General features: G+C 38.5%; 1 protein-coding gene across 1 annotated transcript in view; it reads right to left on the bottom strand.

Annotated features, from left to right (window-relative positions):
* Nucleotides 1-11,342, bottom strand: part of PPTC7 (PTC7 protein phosphatase homolog) — a 23,254-nt gene that overhangs the window by 6,824 nt on the left and 5,088 nt on the right. The window contains exons 2-4 of the mRNA XM_009283876.1: nt 6,103-6,282; nt 2,917-3,115; nt 539-662 (exon numbers count right to left, since the gene is read on the bottom strand). Coding sequence (XP_009282151.1) covers nt 539-662; nt 2,917-3,115; nt 6,103-6,282 — 503 coding nt within the window. The remainder of the gene's footprint in view (nt 1-538; nt 663-2,916; nt 3,116-6,102; nt 6,283-11,342) is intronic.

Genomic DNA, 11,342 nt, shown 5'->3' with positions numbered 1-11,342 from the left:
CATTAAAAATTTTCAAGCACACGCAACCCACAATTCAGACAGCCCATACTACTTTAGAATTACTGTTTTATAACCCTTCAGAAAAGCTTCAAATTATCTTTAAGTTATACAGCCCCCCCCCTCAAATAACCCATGAGAGAACGCTGTATTTTCATGTATATAATCCACAACCTGCAAGTACAGATAAAATACAATGCGTGAGCAGCTGGCCAAGGGCAGTGCCTGCTATTGAACATCTCCCCCTTTCCCTTCCTCCCATCACTAGTTAGTGACGTGGTACCAGCTGCTACTCAGGAAATTTATGCCCAAGCTGCTGCTTCTGGATTCAGCCTGGGTGCAGATCCAAGAGGCAGCGCTTTGGGGTCAGTGGCCCTTTCTACCACTCACATGTGGTATTAGCTGCAAAGTCTCTAAACGATAGCACTTTGCAGTGGGTCTCTTATATAAAATAAGAAAGTTACATGCATAAAAAGTAATGGCAGTAACTATAAGGGATAACCAGTGCAAAAGATGAGAGATTCAGAATATACACACTTACCTTCAGCTTTTTTAACTCCTGCAGAATCATGTAGTCAGGCATGTTGTCAAACAGTCCGTCTGTTGCAGTCAAAATAATGTCTCCAAGTTGGACATCAAAAGAAGTACTGTCAGCAGCATCAGGGCTGTGAAGATGACAGATATGTTAAAGAAAAGGACTCCAGCTTTCACTAAGACACCAAGCAATGTCAAACTAGCACATCAACAGCTTTTGTAACTCACTACTGTTATGTATTTTTCTGCAAAGGAAAGAAATAATCACTAACTGTGGAGCTTTTGCACCAGGATGGCTTGTCAAGAAAGCTACAACAGAAGAACTGTGATTGCAAACAGGTATGGTTCCAGCTATTACACAAAGGATTTGCATTTAAAATTCCCAGATGAACAATCCTGCAAACTAATCCGCTTCACAAGTGTATCTCCATGGAAACCATTAAGTAGAATGGCAGCTCAGGGCTTCCTTCTCACTCATCTTAAATATGTAAGAGAGCTATACTTGAAAGGACAATTCATAACAGGAACGGCCAAAACACTCAAGGATACTGAATCACTTTCTAATGCAATGGAATATGAAACATGGCTGGAAATCGCTACCAGGAGACCATAGCCAGTTGGTCTACTTATGTCTAATACATTACACAATACCAAGGGGGGGGGGGGGAAGGAAAAAAAAAAATCTATTTTGGCCATGAATATTGCTGCAAAATCTGATTCTCAGAAGCAGCATAATGACAAACCCTTCATTTTTAAAGATTCTTCAGGGGTCTTTAAAAGGGAGAAGCTGCTGCATCCCATGCCATTTGGCTATGCCAAAAAGCAGAAGAGCTGCTTTGCTCAACTGATTCGTAGCTTCAGGAAGGCTAATAGAGTTAAGATTGCCTGCCTATGCCCATATATAGCCAAATTTAACATTAAACTGGGACAACAAATAAAAAAAAAAGTACTGGAGAAGCATTTAGACAACACACGAGTACTAATTAACATCAAGAACAGTGCAGAAACTAGCCAGAAAGCTATAATCATGATTCAGAATTGAAGTGTGGGAGCTCATTTATCTTGCGCTTTCCTTATTACGTGATGACTCAGATTACTTTGCTTTCCTGACTTCCACTGGACATTATCAATTATCCTTGTGCTTTTTGGTTTTTGTCTTCCCATGGATGACAGAGAATCTCAGAAAAATTAAGATTTTTACAGCTCTGCAATTTCAGTCATTTATTTTTAGTCTAATAAAGAGGTTAGATTATTTAAGGGTTCTAATTTCAGAGTTCTACCCTAGCTTCCTCTCTGCAGTCTTATGATGAGTAATAAAACCACATCCAAGAATGGTCAGGAGTTTCAACAACTTAACTAACATTTTCAGAAAGAGCTATTTTGGCATTAAAGTCACAACCCTTACTGCATCAGCCTTGATACTTCACAGAATCATAGAATCATTTCAGTTGGAAAAGACCCTTAAGATCATTGAGTCCAAACCTTGTATCAAAACTTAAGATGTCTATTGCATTCCCTGTATACTATGGTCACTCTTTGAAGATCCCTTTATCATCTTCCTGTATTCAGAAGAGGGCTATCACTTTAACGAGTGTATAACCATTGACTCGAGAGCTGTATTTTAATATATATTTGAAAGCCGATTTTTTTTTTTTTAATTTTATATTACTGGTGAGACTTCACAAAGTCAGAGGATGGATCAGCCTGACATTCTTAGGGGAAAACACAAGTACAAGTCTGCCTTTGAAACAACTCATTTCTGTGAACAGATTGTCCTTTCCTAATACTCTCGTTTCCCAGCTTGGTGTTCCGCCAAACAGTTTTTTTTGCTCGTTTTGGTCAAATACAATATGCTATTTGGAAACACAAGTTACAGTCACATGTCCCTCTGCTCTATTCTTCAAGTACTTGCTACCTCACTGCCAAGATATCTAAATTAGCGTACTCCAAACCAGTCTCAAGAGAGTACTGACAGGGACTGGGAACAAAAGCTACTGGTAAAGCAAGCCACTCATGCCGGATGACCGGCGCATATACCAGCTGCAGTCTTATTACCGCAGCTTTCTCGAACAATGTCTTTCCATGGATCAGAACATGCCTAGTGCACACCACAGACTATGGGAATATGCCATCATGAATGAATAATCATTAGCCCAATAAATTTAGACTGTGCAACAGCGTACAAAGTTTGTTAAGTGCAAGGCGAGAAGTGTTCACATTACCTGAAGACGGGGCGGGGGGGCAGGTATAAGACCCTTTGATTGGATACATGCTTAAATCCCATGCGCTACGCTGCACTATACAAAGAGCGCTGTAGCAGCAAAACTGCAACCTTTAGGGAGTTGATATCACAGATTAAAAATTTAAGATCCTCTCCCATCTTACCTGTCACTTAAGACAACTCCTTCTGCTTCTGGTGGAGCTATTGACAGTTGGAACGGAGTGTTGAAGTAATGCTGCTGCTCATCAGATCGATGTACTACTTCTCCTCCTCTGACTACCAAAAATCCAGAGTCTCCCAAGTTGGCTGTATGTAAACGATGACTTGTTCTGTCCAGAACTACTATACAAGCTGTACTGCTTCCTGGAAGCAAACAGAATATGGTAACTGAAGTTAGCCTTGCAGAATTTGTTTATTCTTTCACCGATTTGATTCACAGTGCAATTATTCAAATTTTTATCAAAGCTTACAGATCGGGAGAAATGGAAATACTCAATAATGCCAAAATTAATATACACTAAAAATAGCAAAACGCTAGAAATCTTTGCAAGACAAACTATGATTTTTGTATAGAACTTACTTTTCCTGCTCTGATTTTGGTAAGCACATTATGCTGACAAATACCTGTTTTGTCCACTTTATTTACAGTTTTCTATCCCAACACATGTCAGCACATTCTACTATAGGACTGGATTTACAGAAGTCACATAAAATACTGAAATTCCGAAATCATTGAGATAATAGAATTCTAGTAGCATCCATACAATGCTAGGTGCTCTCCACACAGTTTCACTCATCAGCTGTAAATAAACCATGCCAAGTAAAGAACTGCTTGCAATTAAGTATTAGGTATTATTGCATTACTCTTGTCAGAACATTAAAATGCTTTTCTTCATCACGTGGCTCTGTAGAGCTATCTTCATGTTTAAAAAAATAATAATCCTGTCACGTCTTCAGGATACTAACTTCACAAGTTTAAAAAAAACATGTTTCAGAGACAAATACTATTCCGGATTAAAGTCAGACAGAACGGAAACGTATCTACTTGTCAAGCATGCTCAGAACTCCCCCAGCCATGCCTGAGGCCACTGAGGAATTCTTGATTCATTCACTGGGAAGTAGCCACCAACTGTGCTTGGTTGCAAGCCACAAAAATAACTGTATTGCAAAGATACCCATCCACAGACTAAGTCCTTCACAGCAAATGGCAATCACTTAATTTCTGCAAATAGGATAGCACATCCACCAAAAGAACTTTCATTCCTGAAGAGCGTGAAATACAGCTAAAGCATTTCTTCTTGACTTCTGCCTCTAACATAAGTCCCCATATCACCGGCTGGTGAAGAGTCTTCATCTTCCATCCTAACGTTCTTCCAGCAGAAGTTTCCAAGCACAGCTATGTGTTGGACAGACCACAAGCTTGCAATGAGCTAAACTTACAATCAAGCTTGCTAGTGCAGAAGTCCAGCTGGCTCCAGGCATCACCTGTTCCAGATGTTTCCCTTTCTAATACAGGGAGTTCCCTGCAATACACTTGCACTTAATTTGTTCTCTAGTGAATATATAGGACCTTTTCCACTCTTAGTGAATGCTACGTCAAAGCAGTATCTTAGGAAAAATTCAGATTTTATATGTGACAGCGTCCAAGATTGTTTTGCAATACAAGAATAGTGTTTAAATAAATGGCACGGTTTCCTCCCACTTCAGTTTTATTTTAAAATATTTGCTAGATTCAATTCTGATGAACTAAGTACCAAGACTCAAAGCACAACAGCAAGGAAAACTTATTGCCTAATGATTCCTCCTTAATGAAGTCCTCTCCCTTCACTTTATTTTAAAGAAACTCTAAATGCTCATTGCTGTGGTAATTCCAGGGTTTTATTTATAGTTCTAAAAATACTGTTCTCTGTTAAAGGAGAAACACTAAGGATCATTAGTTTCAAATTCTAACTCTATTAGCAGAGTGTAACTAGGAGGCCATGTGTGGAATGCAGATCTTGTGACTCAGCATATGCCGCTTTTCAGAATTCAAAAGGTCAAGCCAAGCAGGGCTGCCTCCGTCTACAAAGCCGTTGTGAGAGCTCTTACCAGTGGCCCACTTTGTAGATTACTTACAGCTACATCTGCTTTGCACAAACAAGCACTATTAAACACACAAAATCCTAATGTAATTACCGACCACTGCTATTTTAGTGATACTTAAGGTCACTTCTGAGGTTCGGACCTATTCTTTAGGCATATAATGTGAGAACATCTGTTCCGAAGCTCAGACGACAAGTTAAATATAGCTTACGCAGCATTCTTCTGGCATAGAAGTTTAAGGTCAGGTGAGAAGCATGCGTATCATGCAGGGTAACGCTTTCTTGGTGCATAAGAGGTCACATGCTGTTTAGAAAAGTATTCTGTTTTCAAGGTTGTCAGCTGAAGCCAAATGTTACCTCTCTATATGCCCACCATTCCCAAAGCAGCTGGATGCCCTGCCTAAAATCAACTTTGACACAGAATATGCTAAGCATCTACTTTAGTTTGTTTTCAAAAAAATCTGTAATGAATCCCACACAAAGAATTATAACAATAATATATGGTACCAGTGATTGTATGATATAAACTACTTAAGTCAACCAATTAGGTTTAAAGTTCATTGGACATAAAAGGCAACAGGAGCAGTAAGGCAAGGAATGAGCAGAACTGCATCCAATTATCATCAGAAAATATTTTTGCTTGCATAGCTTAAGCAAAAAGCCACAACCAACCATTAAGAGTTTTCAACAGAGAACAGTTATTTATACATACGTAACAGAGGGAATGAGTGCACATGCCATAGCGTATTCTACTGCTGAACTCGTTTTGCAGACTCTCTGCAAGCACTGGTGAATTACCACCCTTCACACACAACGGCAGTTTGCCTTTTATTTTTTTTTATATATATACACACACACACACAAACATAACAGTTATTTATACATACGTAACAGAGGGAATGAGTGCACATGCCATAGCGTATTCTACTGCTGAACTCGTTTTGCAGACTCTCTGCAAGCACTGGTGAATTACCACCCTTCACACACAACGGCAGTTTGCCTTTTATTTTTTTTTAATATATACACACACACACACACACAAACATTCCCTGCATTACTGAATGAATCAAGACAGTTTTTAAACATACAAGAGAAAATAAGGATGCTACCAAGAGAACTACATTTCTGAGGTTTTTTTCGTTAATTAAAAGAAGGTAACTGCCTGCAAATCTGTTGTAGAAGCTGACAACAGATTTAAGCAACCTTGACTAAGTATATGTCTAGATAACATACAACACAGATCCAATTTATGTATTCTTCCTCTCTTACCAAGCAAAGGTACTTTGTTCTGCAGCAGCTCACAATAACCTGCGGTGAGAATCCCAACAGGATTGCTTGGTACGAACCGTCCTTCTTTTACTAAACGTTCACATGTTCGCATAAGAGTCCCTGAGAACTGAGAAGGGTCAACCCCATAGTCTCTCCAGCCACCTACACCATCTGCTACCCCTAGAAGAAAACAGAAAACAAGAGTTATATGAACACAAATGCTTTCCGAAACAAGGTTTTTAATTTTTGACATCACTTATGACATTCAGTAACTAAAAAGTAGGACACAGCCCCTGCTTGAAAAACATTTTTGATTAAGAAAACAAATTGAGCATTTAAGATAACTTCTGACATCAGCTCCTAGACAAATCTCTAAAAATAATCTGAATTGCTGAAGAGAAGGTAAAAGTCTAATGCTGAGAACTCTGTGAGGACACTGACTTCACTAGAGAACAACTAATGGGGAATTTGGGGGGAAGGAGGAGGATTCAATCACATTAACCTTTGATTAGCCCATTAAAAAGGAAGAAGAGTTTTTATTAGTTTTAAATATGAAGGTTGTTAAGATTTTAAATAGGATAGAAACGATAAAGAAACTCTTCCCCACTATTCAGCAGCCCTTTAGTTTTTTCTCAAGCTACTTGCTCATATGAAGGATAATGCTTTCTATATGGTAGTATCAATTTCTGTAGAAACTAAACTTCCATTTTAAAAGTGTGTTCAAAAACCCACGCAACCAACACAATGCTGGGACCTACCCCTGCAAGGATAGTTTGTTGCTTACAGCTTCAGCCAAGCAAGAGAATGAAAACTGACTATGATCCAGTCAATTTTCATTCAGTTATTAAAAACAACCTGGATAGCAGAAAATTAGATCAATTCTGCCAAAACTTGGGAAGCTTCTGAGCAACCGTAGAGGCAAATAGCGAAGATGCACATAGAAAAGGGGGGTGGTCAGAGGGAGATAAACAACAGATATGATATTCTGCTGCCCATTTGGCTAAAGTATTTTGAACTCCCTCCATTTGCTTTAACAATAAAAGTAAAATACTGTCCAAAGGTATTGTTTATGAGATAAAAATATTTCTACTTGGAAATTTTTCAAAAAATCTTCTTGATCCTCAGCATGTAAGGAACTAACCATTTCAAGCACAGGTTTCTGTAACATAATAAAGCTAAAATACTATGTTCATGATAAAAGCACAAAGAGCCAATTTCAGAGCTCAGATTGTGCTGAAGAACAACAGCCTCCTCAGAAAAAAAATGCCGCTATTAGCAAAGGCATGAAAATTTGACTGAGAAGGTAAAACTAAGTTTGCCTCATCTACAAATGCCCTTCAGACGGGACACCATCTGAAACTGAGACGGAAGGTTTAGAGCCAACCTTGGCACGAACTATAATCTGACAGGAGGTTATAGCCAGATTCTGAACAGCCTATCCACATTAATCAGATTTCTCCCAAAAATAGTGTACAACCTTTTAGACACCTGCTTTGTCCGTTTGCTTTCTTAGGACAACACTATACGAAGGCAGATCTCTGTATTCACCTCTTGAGACCAGACCCTGGGAAGAAGCTCATGCAAAAGCAACCCTGGCATTCACAGAAATGCCTTTTCTGGTTTCTTCAAGAACAAACTAATTCTTTCTTTACAGGTCCCACAACTTCAGGTTAATACTGGATTAACCCTTCGCTTTCTGCTGGCACGCAGACAAGTCTAGAATAAGAGATTATCAGGAAAAAGTTCTAGATCTATAACTTGAAATAGAAACTAAGCTTCAGTTTGGATGATGATGCTTGCTTTACATGAAGTAACCAGATAAGCGGCTTTTTTCCCTTTAAGATGAACACAATCCAGATGTATTTTTGCTAGCCAAATACAGCATTGCTTCACTGACAACAGGGTTAATGCAATGAAAAGATGATGTTTGACAAGTACTGTCCAAAGCTGTTGGCTCCTACGGTAGTTACAAAACAAGCTCATCAGAAGTTACGGAGTTCCCTCAAGCGATCAGTAAACCATTCTTGCATTAGTCTTCTTGGGAAATATTTAAACAGAAACACTACAGCATTAGTATACAGTACAAGAAAGCCATCGTAGCAAGCACCTGATAAAGTTAATTATCAAAACCTATTTCAATTTTTAAAGCAAAAATAAGAGTATGCTACCTGATTTTCTTTGCCCACTTCTTATTCCAGGCAGGAAATCTGAATCCGTAATCATGGCAACACACTTCATACTCTATCTTGAGCCATGAAATGGCTTTGTCTGCCTGCTTTCCTGTCTGCTTTTTGCAAGCTATAAACAGCTTTAAGTACATTCTGCCAGTGCCTTCCAAAACAATCATCCTCTAGACGGTCCACAAGGAGGTCCTCTGACTTAGCTTTGTACCATACTTAAGAGAACAGATTGTCTGCTTAAGAATCAACAAGACAGTTGTGCATTCCTTCTCCATCGCTGGCACAGAAGCAAACGGGACCATCGCATTCATGAGCAGGCCCCGGAGTATGCTTTCACTGTAATACCTCCACGACACCTCATCAGCTCACTAACTCATGTGCCACCACTGGCATCTGTTTCTTGTCCTTGCCCAAAATGGACAATTTGGGTTTTTTCGCAAAGGTTTGGGATTTTTTTTTTCCCTCTTTTTCTTTTTTTTATTAAATTGTATCTCTTAAAGATAGGTCAGATCATTTAACTTAAGCTAAATGACCTTGTTGGCTCCCAAACCATGGTTCATGAACACTGCCAGAGCAGCCGAATGCTTCCTCCTGCTCCGGCACAGAGCCAGGAATTACTGCTGCCATCGAGATCAATGGCAGTACACAGGCAAAGCACACCCAAGAAGCCCTATACCACACAGTGCCACCTAGAAAACAAACATCCACCTTTATTGTTTTTGCCTTAAAAGAAGATTTTTACATTCCCTAAGATCTTTAGCCATCCTGTCCTACCTTCAGCATGGTTTTAAAATAAAAACAGTATCTTTACATTCTACGTTCTCAACCTAAACAGTTTTATGGGAAAGGAATATATGATTTTAAAACAGACTGAATAAACTGCTACTGAAATAGATGAAATGTAAATGAGAATACAGTTTAAGAAAACTTTGTGATATTTGATATACAGCAAACAAGGAGCAAAACTATTTGTGAGATATTTCAAACTCCCGAAGTAGCAAGGACTGAAAACTCAACTCAAAAATGGACTGCTATTATGTAATAGCATGTTTTCCCTCTGTCACCAAAGGAAAATTCAAGAGTACTGCTATTGGCAGCATCACTGCCAAGGAATAACGCCAAGCTCTAGTCATTTATATTATCTTTGTTTTCATCTAAGACAAAAAAACCTGTAAATATTCAAAATAACTACTGTTTTAACAAGTGAAAAAGATTACTCAGGTTTTCATTTTCTTACATTTCACCATAAAACATTAAACACTGTCTTCCAGTATCCAGCATTTAACTTAAAATAACCATCTTACAAAATAGGAATCACAGGACGTTTAAGACAAACTGCATGGATGAGAAGAATTGCTGAAATTGAACTGTACACAATCCTTGATTTTTTCTAAGCTATTCAGTAAATCAGAAAATTTTATAGAAAGAATGTTTCTTTGGATATTCCCTATGTTCAAGCCTATGCAGAAATTACACAAATGTCCATGTGACATAGTGAAATGCTTATGGCTAGATGAACAACCACTATAAATAAAGCAATTGAAAATTTCACAATAAATCACTTCAAAAGAGCAAATGCTTCTCAAGTATTTAACTGTATTATGGAGACCTTTCAGAATCTTTGAGAGTTAACACTCCACTACATTGCCTTCTGCTGGAAAACACACAAATACTACTGCCAGATTAAATACTCGCTGCATGTGTCAGTCCAAAAACTGGCTCTTTCTAACTTCTTAAAGATTCAGTGTATCAAGATCTCTCATAGGGAGACAGTTGTAATGAAGTTTCAAGACAAAGCACAACTGACAGATACTGCAGCACTGAAACTGAGCAAGTGAAGATACTGGCACTGCAACTTGTTAAAATTTATTTCAAAACGCTAAAAGCACTGGGATACAATACCAGTTGAAATGCAAACGTAAAGTTGTTTTGACTGCCAAGACATAAGGTTAACTGCAGAAGCCCAGGGAACAGCCAGCCAGTGCTTTTCACCGCACACTTTTGTAAGTCAGATCCAGATGTTCTATCTAGTTCAGAGCAAATATAAACTAAACAGGCTTGAAGTTCAGAACAAAGCCACAATACTAATCAAACCCTGTTTAATATAAATTGCGTTATGAGTGGAAGTTCTGGCTAGCTGGTAAACTAACCTGCCCATGGTCAGAGTCCAAAAGTATCGCCCTGTCCCAAAAATCTGTTGAAAGATTGATACTGTCAAATGTTGTATCAGCTAAGAATAATAATCACACACAGAAGCACCAGGCAAGCACAAGCGTGCCAGCAGGAACTGCTTTTGCATGCAACCACAACTAACTTTGTAAGACACTCCACACATCCTATTGAACTTTAAATTTCTTGAGATCCTTACCTGAATTAGCAATGAATCACTGATAAAAGAACATCAAAAGGATATATTTGTGACTGAATTCATTTTGCATCAAATATAGAAGAAAGGCTAAAAAGGTAACAAAGTGCAATCTGTTGCACTACACAAGTTTGAAATACAGTGCCTAATATTTGTCAACATATCATAATTGAGATAAACTGCTAAGACTTCTTGTTTTATCAGCGATGAGATAAATCACACACCTAAATAGGTTCTCCATCCAAAGCAAGTCACATGCTCAAAGCCAGCACTAACCCTCCCAGCAGCCTGTATGGAATCACAATGTTACAGCCAAATGGTGTCTGCTTCCCACCCCCCACCCCCGGCCCAGGTTTCGACAAAGAAATAACCTGGTTAAATACAAATCCCTGAAGGCAGATTGTGTGTGACTGATAACTAGTTACAAAAGGAAAGGTTACTTATTCACAATACACATTTTAAAAGTTAAAGTAGACCTTAAACTACCCTTGCATTAAATAGAGAGGTACTGGAAGAATAACTGGCTAGGTGATAATGAGGAACAAAAAGCAAGAGGCAAAGTGAGAGATTGATTTTGAAGAACAGACTGAAGAAGAAACAAGGAACTGAAAACATTAAATTGTTTATCTAATTCCAGGAAAAAGCAGCAGTTCCTTATATATATTCCCCCCCCCCCACACACCGCTGGTTCCAAC

The sequence above is a fragment of the Aptenodytes forsteri genome, unplaced genomic scaffold (genome assembly GCF_000699145.1).
Source record: "Aptenodytes forsteri isolate BGI_AS27 unplaced genomic scaffold, ASM69914v1 Scaffold118, whole genome shotgun sequence".
In the NCBI taxonomy this organism is placed as follows: Eukaryota; Metazoa; Chordata; class Aves; order Sphenisciformes; family Spheniscidae; genus Aptenodytes; species Aptenodytes forsteri.
This window is presented reverse-complemented; position numbering and strand designations above follow the sequence as displayed.